Source organism: Natator depressus, chromosome 10 (genome assembly GCF_965152275.1).
Source record: "Natator depressus isolate rNatDep1 chromosome 10, rNatDep2.hap1, whole genome shotgun sequence".
Classification (NCBI taxonomy): domain Eukaryota; kingdom Metazoa; phylum Chordata; order Testudines; family Cheloniidae; genus Natator; species Natator depressus.
Window position 1 is genome coordinate 30,423,427 of NC_134243.1, and position 17,515 is coordinate 30,440,941.

Genomic DNA, 17,515 nt, shown 5'->3' on the forward strand with positions numbered 1-17,515 from the left:
CCATTCCCCATCTCTGCATGAACAGCCAAGTCTTTCTTTCTTTGTTAGCAACCAAAAAAAACCCCCTTCTTTATGTGGAGGTACTGCCTGTGGGGTGCAGGGAGTTTCCTCCAGCTCCATGAGCAGGATGTGCTTTAATCAGGCAGAAAAAGGCATGAGATCTCGTGGTTGAAAGCTGAAGTTAGACAAATTCAGACTAGAAATAAAGCACAATTTTGTTTTCAGTGCAGGTAATTAACCACTGGAACAACTTACCGAGGGATGTGGTGAATTCTCCATCTCTCTAAATCAAGACTGGGTGTCTTTGTGAAACAGATGCTCTAGCTCTAGTTCTCAAACTTCATTGCACTGCAACCCCCTTCTGACAACAAAAATTACTACATGACCCCAGGAGGCAGGACCCAAGCCTGACCCCCATTGCCCCAGGACGGGGGCTAAAGCCCAAGCACGAGCCCTACTGCCCAAAGCCAAAACGCTCCATCCCCAGCCAGGGGGCCTGTAACCTAAGCCCCGATGCCCAGGGCTGAAGCTCTCAGGCTTCGACTTTGGTACCTGGTGGTGGGACCTGGGTTTCAGCCCTGGGCTCCAGCAAGTCTAAGCCAGTCCTGGCAACCCCATTAAAATGAGGCCGTGACCCACTTTGGGGTCCCGACCCACAGTTTGAGAACGGCTGCTCTAGCACAAACAGAAGTTATAAGCTAGATGCAGGAATCACTGGCTGAGGTTTTCTGCCCTGTATTATGCAGGAAGTTGGGCTAGATGAGCATATTGGTTCCTTCTGGCTTTAAAATTTATGCAGCTATGTCCTCCTCCTTTTTGAGAACACTTCATTAAATTGTCTCCTTGTCTATAGGTTTGCCAGAAAAGCTCTAAATGACGCAGTATCTCTACGTGCATGTTCTGCAGCGTATGTTCTGAGGCCTGACAGTCTGACACACAGCATGGCACTGCCATTGTCACACCCCCTCATACTGATTACCAGCCACTAATTGCCTGCTTGCTTCTGTTAGCAACCCTTCCACATCTCTCAGCTAATCAAGGAGCAATTTCAGTGTGTGGGGGAAGGTTTCCTACAAACTCAGGGCAAGATGGTAATTATCAGTAAACAGCTAAACAGAATAAAACGGATGAAGGTGGGAGCTTTTGCTTTATCAGGGGGCTTCGGGCACAAAGAAACTGCCTTCAACTCTTAATCCCGCTGGCTCCCCCATCCCACCAGCATTGCTGTTTCTAGTGCAGAGCTAGGGAACAAGAGGCACCCGTGTGTCTTTATGCACGTCCATGGGTGCAAGGAAAGTGACTCATCTCTGCAGTTCTTGAACCCTGAGTCATAGATTCATAGATACTAAGGTCAGAAGGGACCATTATGATCATCTAGTCTGACCTCCTGCACAATGCTGGCCACAGAATTTCACCCATCACTCCTGCGAAAAACCTCTCACCTATGTCTGAGCTATTGAAGTCCTCAAACTGTGGTTTAAAGACTTCAAGGAGCAGAGAATCCTCCAGCAATTGACCCGTGCCCCATGCTACAGAGGAAGGTAAAAAACCTCCAGGTCCTCTTCCAATCTGCCCTGGAGGAAAATTCCTTCCCGACCCCAAATATGGCAATCAGCCAAACCCTGCGCATATGGGCAAGATTCACCAGCCAGATACCCAGGGGTATCACAAGGGGGGAGATTTGTCCACGGAATTGTGAAAGAATCTCTTTCCCTTTCCCATCAAGGTGATTGATTCTAATCCTGGCCAGATCAGCAGTGACCTAAAGTCGTTATCATCTGATGTATGTTTGACCCAGTGAAAGGAACTGGGTGGCTTGTGGGAGAGAAAAACTGTGTCCTGTCAGTTCCTCTCAGACAGGAGCACGCAGCACAAAAACTGCAGTTGAGGTGTGATGGGGCAAGGCCAGATGGCTATAGAAAAGTAGTGGGAGATAGATAGATATATTAGCTCCAGGCTAAACAAATCCCTGGTACCAGGATAAGTTAAATGGAAGCTGCTCCAGGTCAATTAAGACACCTGGGGCCAATGAAGAACTTTCCAGAAGGCAGGGAGAATGCTAGGTTGATTGGGACACCTGAAGGCAATCAGGGGCTGGCTGAAACTAGTTAAATGCCTCCCAGTCAGTTAGGTGGGTGTGCATGTCAGGAGCTGTGGGAGGAAGTTGCGCTGTTGGAGAGGCTGAGTAGTACACACCATATCAGGCACAAGGAAGGAGGCCCTGAGGTAAGGGTGAAGTGGAGCTTGAGGAAGTGAGGGCTGCTGTGGGGGAAGTAGCCCAGGGAATTGTACATGTCATGTTTCTAAAAGGTCAGCTACCATAGCTGATACTATTAGGGTCCCTGGGCTGGAGCCAGGAGTAGAGGGTGGGCCCGGGCTCCCCCCTACCTTTGCCCCCTGATTAATCACTGAGACTGTGAGACAACAGAGACTGTGCAAGGAAGGATAACTTCTCCTCACCTCCCTCGCTGGCTTATGATGAAAATGGCTCAGTAGACTGTGACCTTTGTCTCTAGAGAAAGAAGGGTTACGTGGAGGGTCACAGTGAGCCTCTGAGGCTAGCGAAATCTGCCAGGAAACGCGGGACCCACGGAGGCAAGGACAGACCTTTGTCACAGAGGTTGGCTCTAGTTGCCAGCAAGGATGCCAGTCTCTAATGAATAAACATGGAGACTGAATTATCCTTAGAGATGGCCCCTCTCACTCTTAGACGAGACGTGACCAGAAGCAGGGGATTGTTGTAAGAGAGGTTGTCCCTGTTCTGTGGATAGAGATATTTGATCTCCATTGCTGTCATGCCCTTCACAAAATGGAATGTACTTTACTTCTAAAACTGGAGAGGGCTGCAAGGGGACTCTGATATACCAAGTAGCATCCCAGAAGTGCTGGCCTTTCTATGTGGCAAAGGGAGTGGGTCGGTTTCTGAGTCTGGTATGTGGTTGTGTTCGCTCCACAGAGCGTGTACTGAGGCTGATTGACTGCACGACAAGAACAGAACAAGACTTTGTGGGGCACGATGACTCCATTCACCTCTGCAGATTCACCCCTTCGGGCAAACGCCTCTTCACAGCTTCCTACAATGAAATCCTGGTGTGGGAGATAACGAGCACATGAACTGAGCTAGCTTGGCTCCTATCAGAGTTGAGAGAGGTTTTCTAAACAGCTGTTTTACTCCGGCATGAATTGAGGAAGATAATGTGAGAAGAGAAACGTTTCTATCTGTCTCAGGCTGTTAGCAACTGAATAAATCTGATCCAGACCCTTTCAATCCTCAGTCGCTGCTGGGTAGTAATCCCCTTTCAGAGTCTCTGCGAGCCATTGTGTTCCAGTTCACAAGGCACAGCGCCCAAACTAACCAGAAATTGGGGTTGGACGGTATTTAATCATAAATCTAGTTCTGCTTTAACACGCAACCTGACTTACAGGATGTGAAATGAATTTGGGATCTTAGTGGGCAGTATCCAAATCAGAAAAGGCACCCCCACAGTCGGTACCTTCTTGGCAGTCTAAGCAGAGGCTGAGAATTGAATGGGGGCAAGAAGACTGGATTTCCCCCTCCCCCACTAGAAATGGTCCACCAGGTCAGGACTAAGGAACACAGTAGTGTCAGGGAAGGGAAGTTTTTCCTGCCACTGCCTGTGCTGTGTTCTGTGGTTAAACAGAGGACAATCTCCAGGGCTGTCAAGCCAGGGTCTTTCACTCACACTAACATCCCTTGCAAAAGAAAATACCCCACACGCTTGCGAAAGACATGGCTGTACCTTGACCTTTTTCTGTTTTCATGCTCCTTTAGGGTTTTCATTCCTAGGCTCTCCTTGGGGAAGAGTCTGGCCTGCCCCACCTTATGCAGACACGTGGCATTTTTATTTGTAAATTATCAGGACCCAACAGCTCCGGGTGTCATTTTGTATGTAACATAGCATTGATTTTTATTGGGAAGAGTTTTGTATTGGTTTTTATAAGCTGTATAGTTCTTAAATAAAGGTGTTGGGTTGATTTTCTGTCTGGTTGGTTCACCCTAGTTTCTTTAATTGTCAGTAGCATTTCTAGTGGGATCTGTATGTGACAATGTAGAGCTTATTTCAAAAAGGGTGCCCGTTCAGTCTGCCTGCAGATACGTCTTTCACACCACAGCAAGGAACTGAAATAGGAAGAACCCTTTCCCAGATTCAAATCTAATGAAGTAGAGCCTCTGTCATTCTCTCTCGCTGCTCCTTTGCAGCTGCAGTCTTGGATATTAAGTCTAAATTCTGTTGCTCTGTGTATTGACAGGAGGCATAAGTGTGTTACTTACCTGAAGAAATTAGTTGAATGAGCTATAATTCTGCATTACAATGCTGCTCTGTTTCACCGGAGTTAATAGAGAGTAACTTTATTGTCTCTGGATTTACACTGGTGTAACTGACATCAGAATCTGGCCTAAAGGCTCCTGCTTTGGTGCAAGGCGTGTTTAGCTGGCTGAGCTGTTTTTAAATCATACAAGTGGTGACTGAGGAGCGTTGAGAACACTAGACAGTAATACTCTGCTTTGGGAGTGTTCCTCTTTAGTGGTCCACTGTGCTCTTCTCTGCACTTACTCACTTGGGCCAGATTCTGCAATGCAGCTCCAGAATTGGACCTCCTGGATCGTTATTGGATCAGTGATACTGGTCTTGCAGTGTCTGAGGAGATCATCTTGCTGCTACAAACCATACATGCAGGACAAAAAATAGTACCAGCTTCAAACTTCTGCAGTATAATTCTGGAAACAGGGAGTTTTAGAGAGGCAGCGGGAGCACCAGCTAGGAGGTAGAAAGTGGCATGATGAGCACATCAAGGGACTGCTTTGGCACTTAAACACATCTAAGACAAATGGTGCCTGTCTGAAACTCCAGTTATATGATGAACCTGCTTGGTTTCAGGGGAGGAGCTACTGTCCTGCTTTGGGATATCGGGGTGGAAAATAGAAGGCTGTCTTCTAACTGCACAACATGGCATGTATGTCTTGGCACCTAATCTTAATCAATCAAGCTTAATGTTTCAGGCTGCATGTTGATCAACAGCTGTGATCAAGAGCACCCCTGCCACCTACCAGATTTAAGTAAGTACACAGGTAAGTGTATTTAGTGGGTGAATGTGGAGTTCGCACCCAACACTGGATGCTGTCAGAGATGGGATGTTCGAACAGAAGAACTGCTGGTTTGTTGCAGCATGGCAAATCTTAAGTACCTGAACAAGTGGCAACCATAGCTTTGCCATAACCTGGCAACAAGAAGGAACAATCTTCTGACACCATCATGAGCTGATGGATCAGGAGTATGTGTACTGGCAAAGGAAATATGGTGTTAAAATCAAGCAACTATTCTAAGGGGCCAAGCTGCCCTACCAGGAAAACCTGCATTATCTCTTTGAGAGAGTCCCACTCTGGTCTGTGTGTGTAGGTGCTGCATGTTTTAACAGCAGAAATTCTAAAGTAGTTAAACAAATTGTGGGTGTGTACTCCTTTCTGCAGTTTTCCATTAGGTTGGACTGCAAACACTACAAAACAGGCATGTGGGACAAGTAGGTAGTGACGGGGTGGGGGGTATGGGATGGTGGAGTTCATCAGATTGTGACTGCAAAACGAGCTCAAATTTTAGCAACTGTGCAACACTGAGAGGATTGCATTGGCAACTTCCCAGGGTTCTGAGAGTTGCCCTTAGTTTGCATTGGTCCCATTATGCACTGAGTGCTTGACTGCAGTATCAGGATGTTTTAGCTTGCAATGTGCCATCCCTATCTGCATGCAGGAACCTGAGATTCCTATTATCTGCACCCACGTGTTTTGGTTCAGAACAGAGCACTGTCTACTGAGAGCTGTATCTAGGGGCTACGACAGAAGCATGCTGGCCCTCTCGTCATTGTGGGCCAGGTTGTGTATGAAAGAAGTGGTTGTGTTGCCCAGGGTTCGAACTCAGGCTCAAGCCTAACCCTCCTTCCATCTCCACACAAATCTTGCTAATCCAGGGCTCAGACCCAAGGTCCCAGAGGGTGGAGGGTCTGGGTCTGAGTCTGAGTCAACTGCAGGGTTCAAGTTCAGGTCCTACTGTTTGGTAGTGTAAATGCAGCCCCAGTGGACTTGTGCTCTGGGAATCCACCCCTAGCATCCCACAGGCTGACTTTCTTTGTACTCTGGACAGCCAAGTTAAGTGGCAGTCAAATTTTCCGACAGTGCATCCTGAACAAGGGGCTAGAGTGCCCAAATTTTGAGAGGGCGCTACGAAGTCTGGGATCAGGTGGCTGGAATCGGGCCCAGGGTGGGAGCCAGGGTTCAACACTTCCTAACATGGGGTTCCGTGTAGACGCTCAAGCCAGGGTCTGCTAACTGGAGTTCTCCTACCTGGCCTTTCCTTGCAGGGCAGCCAGACCTGTTGTGCCCTAAATATACCAACCCGGGCTAGGGCTAGTTGTAATTAACCAGGGGGCCATTCCCCCCAACGCGCCCTGGGTGCTGACTCGGGTGTCACCCCCTCCCCGAGAAGCGAGGGCTGGGGCACAGGGAGCCCTGCCCCATGGTACCCTTCTCCCACGCCCAGGCTAACGTCACTGGCAGCCGGGGTCGGGCGCTATATAAGCACAGCCAAGCCCCGATCTCGCCCCCACCCCAGGAGGGCGGGGCAGCCTCCCCAAGTCGGTCCCTCGCTGTGCTCTGGGCGGGTAGGTGCGGCCGTGCCCCGACTCACCGCACAGCGGCGCTGCCGGCCCCAGCGCGCACCGTGGCTCCGCGAGCGACGCTCGTGCCCCACGTCCCCGGCCCGCGTGCTCTGTGCCGAGGCGGGCAGCCCGGAAGTGGGGGCGGGACTCGGGAGGGCGGCAGGCTGAGGGGGAGGGGGCAGCGCCGCGGCCTGGCACCCCCGGCGCGGGAGAGGCGGCGGCGATGGCGATGAAGCGAGACGTGCGCATCCTCCTGGTGGGGGAGGGTAAGAGCCGGGCCCTGGCTGCCGGGGGGAGGGGATCCCGAGGTACGCTGGGTAAAGGAGGGCAACTGAGGGGAGTGGGAGGGGCCTCGGCTCCCCCTGCAGGGTCAGCTTGGGTAATGGGGGCAAAACTCCCCGCAGAGAGATCAGCCCCCCCGGGGCACGCTGGGTAATGGGGGCAGACCCCCTGCCTGCAGAGAGATCAGCCCCCCACCCCCGGGGCACGCTGGGTAATGGGGGCAGATCCCCCCACGCAGAGAGATCAGCCCCCCTCCCCCCCCGGGGCACGCTGGGTAGTGGGGGCAGAACTCCGCACAGAGAGATTGGGTGATGGAGAGTGAACCCTTCCCCCCTCGTGCAGAGAGATCAGATCCCTGCAGGTCATACTGGGTGTAGGCAATCTCCTCTCCCTCCTCCCGCTTCCTGCCGGGCAGGAGGCTAGAATTGAAGAAACGGTGGGCTGGCAGGGAGGAAAGAGACCCTCTCTCCTTGGACGGAGGGGAGTTGGGTGACTGGGCTCAGGGCTGTTCCTAGCGAGCCCTTCTGCCCCTGTACCACACTCCACACACTGATGAACGCTTCCCCGAGAGTGGGATGTGGGAGTTGTCATCCCTGTTGACCTGTTGGGGAAACTGAGGCAGAGGTAGGGGAGGGGCTCACCCAAGGTCATGCGGCTCATCAGCCCCAGAGCAGGGAGTGGAGCCTGGCTCTCCTGCACCCCAGGCCTGTGTTGTAACCACTAGACCATTCTGCCTACTTTGGCCTATATCTGGAAGGAATTAGCTGATAGAAATTAACTTACCATTGCCTTGTGAATTAGGGCAAAGGAGCCCGGCCTGCCAGGAGCAGAATTTTCTGTAAAATTAGCCCCAGTTATGAAACATAGCAACATCCAAAGTCCCTCCTGTTCCCTCCATGACTGCCAGGGTGTCTGGGATGTCCCATTGACCAACCCCAAGGAGGAGGCTGCTGCTGTGCTGGGTCTGCATTGCTGAATTCAGTGGGAAAACACTTACAATGTACAAATTTGGTAACCGGAAAAGTTGGGGGACCAGATCCTGAGTTAGTGTAAACTGGCCTCATTTCATTGAAGTCAGTGGTGTGACACAGACTTACAATGACTAGGGATCTGGCCCTGTTTCTGCTTTTATCAGTAACTGACACCACATACACTGGATTTTCCATTAATGCTTAGATTACTTAATGTGTCCCTTCCCTATTATAAAGCGTGGCACGTTTGTGATCAGCAGAGGTGCTTGAGCAGGGATCCCCCCGCGCTTTTAAAGATGGGAGGCTGGTGGTAGAACATGCTCTGCAAGGCACATTTCTTTATGTGGTGTTGTGGAGGGTGGCTTTGGATGGAGTTGTTAGATTGCCCACCAGGACGGGGCAGGTTTTGCGCCACTGGCGGTTTGTATTTACTTTTGTCATGTGGGACAACAGCACTTAGAGCCCTGGACAGGTGCCCCCTTTTTATTGTTATACTGATCCAAAGAAAAGAAAGATCTCTAATGTGTGAAGTGGGGTGAATGGACATGACTTTAAGAATCTTACGTTCCCTGTTTGAAATGCACGTCAGTGGGGTTCCATTGGGTTTTGGCATTGCATTTCCCTTTTTTAGAAAGAGGGGCAGGGAGCAGGGGAAATAATCGCAGCATCTCAGCATTCTGCTTGTACATGTGCTCTTCACAGAGGCGGTATTAACAAGAATGGTTCTTGCTTATAGGGCTTCAGCCATGGGATCCAGTGCCAGGCGGGGAGTGGGTTAGGGAAAGGAATGGCAGAAGGATTCAATCCTTGCCCTTAATCCTTGAGCCAGCATGTTCTAGGATGTAGACTCCTACCACATAGAAGACTTAAAATGGTCAAAAGTCCCTTGTTTTAAAAATATGACCTTAGGTGTGGGGAGGCAAGAGGGCTTTGAGAGCCTAGCCAGATGTGAAGGCCAGGAGAAGGCTTGAGCCAAGAGATGTCTTTTAACCTTGGTTTCAGAGCTGCACCTCAGGGCTTGTCTACATGGGGGCATTCCCTGGTATAATTGTACTGGTAATACAATTGTACTGCTATGCAGCTGTAGTTCTACCCGTCTAACTCCCCATGAGGAGACTCTTATTCCAGAAAGAGTGCTTTTCCAGTTTATTTTATGTCACTCTGAAAGTGTTGTAAATTAATCTGGAGAAAGACACTGTCTTCTTCAGAATAAGTGTGTCCACGTGGGAAGTCAGATCAGTATAACTGGACCACTCTAGGTCTGCTGGTAAATTCCCCATGCGGACCAGCCCCCAGAGCTGTGTGCGCACAGGCATCTCAGCTGGGATGTGTGCAATTACAGCGTAGACATTCCCCACTGTTCCGGCTCCATGCAGCTTTTTCCAATATGAATAATTTTATTCCTTTTTTCCACACTTAGCTCTTCAATCTTGCAAGGTGCAGCGCTCTGGTTCGGTTTTTATTGTTTGTTCGGAGCTTCTTTTTAAAGAAGTGCGGCCTGTTCAGGAGGCGATTGCATTCTAGTAGTGTTAGCACAAAGCTATCTATCAGGAAACCTAGGTTTGATTCCTGGCTGCCCCAACTTGCAGTATAATGTCAGGCAAGTCCCTTGACCTTTTTGTTTCTTGGTGACCCCATTTGTAATCCCCCACCTTCGTAAAGCTCTCTCCCATCTCGTTCTTTCCATCCATATAAATTCCCCTTCTTATTAAGGAGATGAACAAGAAGTGGGACAAAGTAACAGCAATTTATAAACAGAGCAGTGAAGCCTGGCTAGGCTACAGGCAGAAGAGAAGGAAGGAGAGGATCACGCCCAGCACATGGAATGCCATAGAAACCAGACGAGCCCTGAAGAAAAAAGTTTTAGACACAAAATCCCAGAAGCTAAAGGACAAATACCACAAGAAGTATAGCAAGGCACACTGGGAGGTCAAACGCCTTGTGAGAGCGGACCAACGGCATTATATTGATAATCTGGCAACACAAGCAGAGGATGCAGCTGCTTGTGGTGAACTAGGAACTGTCTACAAAATGACACGACTTATCAGTGGTAAACGGCAGACATCAACAAACACACTCATCAGGAACAAACAAGGACACGTACGAACAACCGAAAAAGAACAAGAAATGTGCTGGACAGAGCATTTCAAAGAATGCTGAACAGGGAGCCACCTAAAGAGGAAGCAAACATCCAGGAGGCAGAAGATCTTGATATCAACACAGACACCCCTAACGAAGAGATCATTCAAGCCATCAAATCCTTAAAAAATGGGAAAGCTCCTGGCAAGGATAACTTGAACCCAGAATTGTTCAAGGTAAATCCTAAATTAGCAGCATCTATCCTGGCCCCTCTATTTACATCGGTCTGGGAAAGGGGAAAATTGCCATATAAGTGGACCAATGGGGTTATAGTGAAGATACCAAAGAAAGGAATTCTCAGTGATTGTCATAACTGGCATGGTATCACAGTTTTATCTGTGTATTATCACGGTGAGCTCAGTTTTGACGTGAAAACAGGAGTACGTCATGTCTGCAATGCTCTTCAACATTGCCATCAACTGGGTAATGCGGCATACAATAGAAGACATGCCAAGAGGCATTAAATGGACACCCTTCTCATCCCTTGAAGACCTGGACTTCACAGATGATGTCACTCTCTTATCACATACCCAACCCCATATATACAAGAAAAAACAACTCGACGCAACGCATTCAGCCAGTAAATTGGACTGAAAATCAACCGCAATAAGACAGATATCATGACCGTTAATATTGCCTCACCATCACCAGTACAGATAGAGGATTATTATTTTCTCACCAGTGTAGAAACATTCACATTCTTGGGCAGCACCATCAGCCAGAACGGTGGAACAAGCCAGGACATCCGGAACAAAATCAGTAAAGCCAGGAACACCTTCAGGAGCTTAAATACAGTCTGGAAATCGTTAAAATACACCACCAAAACCAAACTCAAGATTTATCAGAGCTGTGTACTTTCAACACTACTTTATAGTGCAGAATGCTGGGGAATGAGAAAGTAGGACATGTCCAAACTGTCTTCATTCCATACAGCCTGCCTCAGAAAAATCCTCTATATCTTTTGGCCCAGAACAATCTCAAACCAAGATCTATTGACACAGTGCAGCCAAGAGGATCTGAGCACCATCATTGCCAGGAGGCGTTGGAGCTGGATTGGTCATGTGCTTTGAATGGAAACTGATTCCATCACCAGAGTAGCAATAAGATGGACATCTGAAGGCAATGGCCGCCCAAAAACAACATGGCGAAGAGCTGTGGAAGCCGAGCTGAAAAACCTGGGGCACAGCTGGAACCATTGAAAGACTTGCCAGAAACAGTGAGGAGTGGAGAAGCTTCGTCCCTGCCCTAACCGCCAGAGGCATAATAGGAACATCATGATGATGATGATGATGAAGGAACTACCTTTGTCATGCTCTCAGAACTCAAAAAATAGCTGGTGGGATTGTCCTCAAGCTTTCCAAACAGATTCCCCGTAGACTGAGCTTGAGCAGAGAAAATTGCACCCCAAAGAGCAAATGCTCTGGGAAGTTAGGAGTGTGTGAAAGGGAGGTTAGCTTCTGAACCGTTTACTGATAGGAAACTATGTTATTTACTGGTGGGGGGCCCTGGTGGTAATGTGGCACTGATTTCCCTCTCTGCTTCACAAAATAGTTGGGACTTCAGGTTTAAGGATGGGTATGAATGTTAAAGGGAGCCTGTGACCTTCAGTGGTTGTAGGAAATTTCACCCTTAGCCTCTGGGCTTGGAATGAATTTTCCTTCATCTCTTTGCCCCAACCTCCCACCCCTTTGCTTTGCCACCTGGACAGATTTCAGTCCCTAGTATCTGATGGCTCTGCCACCTCCATTCCCAAATGCCAGGCCTGCAAAGGTCCAGCCTGAACCTCTTGCCTTTCTTTCTCTCACAGCCCGGGTGGGGAAGACATCGCTGATTATGGCTCTGGTGGGCGAGGAGTTCCCTGAGGAGGTGAGCGAGGGGTGGTTTGCCTTTCCTGTGTTTTTAATGTGTCCTGGTCTTCCTGGGAGGGTGAATGTCTGTCTGCCTGTCTGTCATGGGCCAGAGACCAGCAGAGCCTCTAGATGTGAGACCAGCGTTAACAGGCTCATTTCTACTATCCAGGGCAGAATGATCTTGGAGCAGCAAAATTTTCATTGCCTTTCTGGGGGTGTGACTGCGTTTGAGAGGCAGGCTTCTCCACTTGGTTTTCTTACTGCAGTTCTGCTTTGGAGAGCAGCCTGCCCTTGTGCTCTAGGGTGCCTGGGCCTTTCTCTGTAGCCTGCTGCTCTTGGGCCTTTGGAATGAGCAGCCCACCTGAACAGCTGTCTGCTCTGTTCCATGCATTGGTCACTAGAAGATGCTTCCCTAGTCAGCACAAAGCAGTGTCCCTGTCCCCGCCTCCACCTCCTAACTGCAATGTGTCCTCTCTAGCAAGGCAGTTCAGGCTGCTGTCTCTGGCCCAGCTGGGAAAGTCCCTTGAAGTGGTCAGTGTTCTCTGCTCTTCTGTGTACATGCAGAGATCCCTGAGCTGCAGCCATCTGTGTGAAATGCAGAGTAGCCAGCCTGCCCTCATGCACTGTAGAGCTCTTTCCAGCTCCAGGGCATGGGCTGCTTTAGAAAGGGAAAACACAATTAGCCCAAATGGCCAGCGTCTCCCCCTGCCGGGGAACAGATGGTGTAAGTCCCTCAGCCCCTTGCTGGCCCTCAGTGACACTTGCACTGCTGCAGCTCGGTGGGATAGATCTAAATGCCTGCCCCATTTCCACAGCAAAGCCCAGCTAATCGGTTTAATGCTCTTCCCTGGCTGCTGGAAGGTCAGTGCTTCAAGTCAATGTTTGTGTAAGGTTTAAGGGGTGATGGAAGTGCTTAGGGGTTTATCTGCAGGCCAGGAAGGGGGAGGTTTGCCCTTCCATGTCCCCTCTTCTCCTGGGCAAGAGAAGGTAGAATTGCCCTGTTTGGGGCTCCCCTGGGCATTAAGTGTAATGCCATTTCAGCCTCTCCCTCCACGTTACACCGCCAAGGCTGGAGATTATTTTAATGCAGAGCCAGTGGGGTGCACAGTGCAGGCTGATAGTGAGTTGTGCCAGAACATCGACTGGCCCCTGCCCTGGAGCCACAGCAGAACTTGGGCTGAGATGTGAGCACTGGAGTAGCCCTGAGTAAGAAGTCAGGCATTACTCCTGCTAGCTGATCAACAGGCTGGGAAGTAACGCCCACTCTCCATGTCCATTCACTCCTGGGCTAGCTTCCTCCTGAGCCTCTCTGTGCTGATGGGCCCAGATCTGCCCAGGAGGGAGCACCTCCTGGAGGAGAGCAAGGCTGATCCCGTGTCTCCCACTCCTGAGCTGTGGCTGTTTTGAGGCATATGCTGTGGCCTCAGAGGGGATAATGCTGAGCCTCAAAAGCTCATGTAGTCCCTGACCCCTCCTCTTTTGCGTCTTTAGGGTGACAGAAGTCTTGTGTGTCTCCTCTTTGTTGTATTCAGCATAGATCTGCCTGTCTCCTCCCTCAAACCCTGCATGCTCTGCCCCTGGGGCTTGCTCCTCCTCATGCTGCCCCGCTGACTGTGTCTGTCTGTTTTGAAGGTGCCCCCTCGTGCAGAGGAGATCACAATCCCAGCCGACGTCACACCTGAGAAAGTCCCCACCCACATTGTGGACTACTCAGGTAGGGCCCCCTTCCTCCTGCACGCCATTGCACCTTCACTGCTCCACCTCTGGCTCTTCCTACTCCTTCCGTCCTCACCAAAACCCACACTGTGCACAAGCCCCTTTCCAGCTGTGCCATGCTGCCAGTTCACGTGGGCTGTCATGAAGCAGGTGGCAGCAGCCGGGTGACTCTGCCTTTTTCCCTTTCAGAATCGGAGCAAACGGAGGATGAGCTGCAGGAGGAGATCGCCAAGGTGAGTGAGGATAGGAGGCTGGGGCAGCTGGGTTTGAGATGGCAAGTCAGGGTGTCTGATTCTTTGCCTCTGCAGCCTGCCCATCAGCTTCGCCAAGCTCTGCGATAGGCCATCTCAAGAGTAGTGTTTTGTTAACAGTTTGCATAACCTCTTCTCTCTTCTCACTGAGCTAGCTCAAGGTCAGTGCTCTTGCTTTCTGAAGTAATTGCCCGGGGGGGGGGGGGTCCTCAGGAGAGGCAGAAGACGGAGCATTGCGGGCGTGGGCAAGGTGGCATGGTTTGATCATCAGAGCAACCTTCTGGTGAGCAATCTGTGATGATCCCCAGAAGAGTGGACAGGACCCAGCTGTTAGCAGTTCTTGGCAGGTCTGGCAGATTGAGTGAGGGCAGGAGGGGGAAGTCCCATTGTTATGTCTAATACAACTGGACGTCTTTTCTAATCCTTGTATGAGCTCAGCCTTCTGCCCTCTCCAGCCCGGAGATCCCATGGGGAAGGAACTAGGCTGGAGTGGCTGTGTGAACCTGCGCCCTCCACCCCACCAGAGCAAGGGTGTATACAAGAGGTTAAAGTGGGTTACATTAAACCCTGCCTTAAACCCTTGCGTCTTTCTGGGGTTAGCAATAAACTCTCTCCCGAAAGGGACAGTGATCCGCCCATCTGCTCATTTAAAAGCCATCTGAAGCGGGGGTCGTGGTGGGATTGGAGGGGAAGGGCGGGGACCCAGGCAAAGCATAACAAGTAGGTGGAAAAGCTGATAGTGGCTCAGTGCAGTGGCTGGGAGCTATGTGGGGTATATCACATGGTGGTGGTGAGGGTTAGGGGTTCTGCCCCAGGTGGAGAAGGTGCTGGTTATGGAGTCTCTCTCCCCAGTTCAGAGCCAACCCAGGCTAGCGGCAAGCAAGGCAGTGCCATCTGCGGCTAGTTGCTAGGCTTTGGATCAGGGTGTCACCGAAGCTCCCAGGGAGCAAGTTTCCACGCTGTAAAATCCACCCTCACTATTGGCGTTAGCTGGCCGATTTGGCAGTCTGAGCAGAGAGGGCTGGCTGAGGGGTTCGTACGGCTGCCCAGCATTGCAGCTGATCTCCTCTCCCGCCTCCTCGAAGGAGCATTTCCCAGAGAGGAATTGAGTCCCATTATGAGGATGCGGGGAGGGGGAAGCTGCCAGGGCCACGCTCTGGGCTGGACTGTGAGTGATACCGTGTCAGGCTGCTGGGCTGTTGCCTTTCAGCAGCAGCCGGTTCACTGAAGATCAACACGTAATGAAATCGGAGCTCCGGCCTGGTGCCAAGGATGGATTTTGGCAGCTGGAATTACAGGCAGCATCTGTTCAGTTAAGATCATCTGGCTTCTCAAGAGCTTACGAACGGCCTGCGGGTCACCCTGTGTTGGTATGGGTGTGGCGGGGTGTGCAGGGAGGGGAGGGGCAGGCGGGCATTGGTACAAAGTCCAGGGCAGTGGTGAGCCTGCCTGGCTGTTTGTGGGAGGCCTGTCTGCTTGGTAACAGAGCTGTACCATGCCCGGGCTGGGCCCTGCCCTCTCCACACTGGGAGAGGAGCATTGTCTGTGGCACATGCTGGTTGTCGGGTAGAACGACCTCTGCCATGCCTGAGCGATGGGCATTCTGGAATGCTACCCACGGCTCACCCTGCTGCTCTCTCTGCAGGCCAACGTGGTCTGCGTGGTGTACGATGTCACCGTGGAGGCCACAATTGAGAAGGTAATGGGCTGACTCCAGGCTTGTGTGCTTCTGACCTGCAGAGTCGTGTTTGGCCTTGCTCTGCTCTGCTGCCTCCTCCTGTCCCCCAGGGATCTGCCACAGATTATGCCCCCAACACTGCCCTGTTCCATGTTCTCCATGGAGCACTACACGCTTCTCAGACGCAGGCTGGGGCTTCCGGGGGTAATTTGATTGCTCTTGCTTCTTGCTGAAGCTGCTAGCTGGTTGTAGTCTCCAGGACATGCCACCCCAGCCCCATCTCCCCAGCTCTGTGTGCAAAGGGAATGTACTGCCAAGAGTTGGTCATTAGCCAGGCCACTTTTGCTCAGAGCCATCACTTAGCGCCTCGTCATTATCAGCCACAGGCAGTTCCTAAAGTGATTCAGGGCATGGAGTGCTGGGGATTTCTTCAGGCACGATGGGACTCCATCACATCAGACAGAGCAATTCCTGCCCGCTCCAGGTGCAACCCACACTGGATCACGGCCAGCCCACCACCCCAGGAATTGGCCTCGGACCCTCTGGGCTGCAGCCTGCATCCTGTTCATTGTCGCATGCACTCTGATTATCTGTGGGTTACAGTAGAGCAGATGGGCGTGATGAGGAGATTGTTGTATTGCCTCAGCCCCCCGCTGGCTTCCAATTAGTGCACACGCCACATCCCCACCTTCTCTGTCACTCACAGCAGTGGCTAGTCTGTTCTAACAGGGCTTTCTCCTGGTTGCCTTTCAGATTCGGACAAAGTGGATTCCCTTGGTGAATGGGGGAGTAGAAAAGGGTTCCAGGTACTGTACCAAACACAGCTTTGCTGGAGTCCGGTAGGGAAGAGGGCGTGCCAGTGGCGCAATGGACTGGCTCTGGGTCCTGCTCCCATATAGCTCAGTGTGTTGGCTGTGCACACAAGCACTTGAGTACAGCCTGATGATTGCTGGCTGTTTGACGTGGGTTTGGGAACTGGGGGATCCTGCAGGGAAAATAGCTTGGTGCTGCCTGGGAGCTTCCTGCGAACAGCAGTACACGGTATTAGGGAACGGTCGGCCAGCTCATGGGCCCCACATCTGATAGAGGTGGGGAGACTCTGGAGGCTTTTCCTCCTCTCAGGGTCTTGCTGCCACCGAGGCAAGAGGATCTGCTGGTGAAATGCTTCCTGATTCCCGATGTAGGGGAGCAAGTGAGTTGCTGAGTCAGCACAGGACCACAGAGGCCTAAGCTAACCGTGGGTTGCTTGGACGTAAGGTCGTCTCACGTGCCCAATAGTCTGGTGAATACATCAGCAGGACTAACCAGCCTAGGTTGTTCTGGCTGATCCGGTGCCTGGTTCCAGCAGCTGGAGGTGGAAGAGCAGTCAGGGGGCTGGCAGTTCTGTTCCTTTGAGTGCTCTTCTGACCAGCTGCCCTAAGAGCACATGTGCAATGTGGGAGCCCAGATGGGAATTGCGTTGGCCTCTGTCTTTCCACTCCATGACACTTCATCTCTTCTCCCTCCTAGAATCCCAATCATCCTAGTGGGAAACAAGTCTGACCTACAGTCTGGGAGCTCCATGGAGATCATCCTGCCCATCATGAACCAGTTCTCTGAGATAGAGACCTGCGTGGAGGTGGGAAACCAGAGCACTGTACTTTGATCAGTGAAAGGGGGCTGTCAGTCCCTGTGAATGTCTAATGTTAATTACTAACGAGAGGCCTTGTCCCTGGTTCCATGGGCTGTCACCAGAGTGACTAGGAGGAACATTCTCCATCCTGATTTGGATCTGCCTTCTCAACACTGATCCCTGAAAGAGCCCCAGCCCAGCCCTGGTGGGATCCCAGTCTCCTGAGCCCACAGGGGAACATGACAGAATTTTCATTGGCTTCTGGGAGCATGAAATGGGCCAAGTGAAACCAACATGTAAATGGGGAATTTCCCTTTTCGGTTTGTTTCCTAGTAACTGTCACT

General features: G+C 51.1%; 2 protein-coding genes across 5 annotated transcripts in view; both read left to right on the forward strand.

The window, feature by feature from the left end:
* WDR90 (WD repeat domain 90) overlaps positions 1-3,948 on the forward strand; it is a 50,160-nt gene extending 46,212 nt beyond the window's left edge. The window contains exon 43 of the mRNA XM_074965572.1: positions 2,957-3,948. Coding sequence (XP_074821673.1) covers positions 2,957-3,114 — 158 coding nt within the window. The 3' untranslated portion in view covers positions 3,115-3,948. The remainder of the gene's footprint in view (positions 1-2,956) is intronic.
* Positions 3,179-17,515, forward strand: part of RHOT2 (ras homolog family member T2) — a 30,360-nt gene continuing 16,023 nt past the window's right edge. The window contains exons 1-7 of one of the 4 annotated variants that reach the window (XM_074965579.1): positions 3,179-3,197; positions 11,872-11,930; positions 13,547-13,628; positions 13,820-13,863; positions 15,527-15,580; positions 16,313-16,365; positions 17,069-17,177. In XM_074965579.1, coding sequence (XP_074821680.1) covers positions 11,898-11,930; positions 13,547-13,628; positions 13,820-13,863; positions 15,527-15,580; positions 16,313-16,365; positions 17,069-17,177 — 375 coding nt within the window. In that variant the 5' untranslated portion in view covers positions 3,179-3,197; positions 11,872-11,897. Of the gene's footprint in view, positions 3,198-6,821; positions 6,939-11,871; positions 11,931-13,546; positions 13,629-13,819; positions 13,864-15,526; positions 15,581-16,312; positions 16,366-17,068; positions 17,178-17,515 lie in introns of those variants that run through there. The other 3 variants (XM_074965577.1, XM_074965578.1, XM_074965580.1) reach the window with 3 other exon arrangements.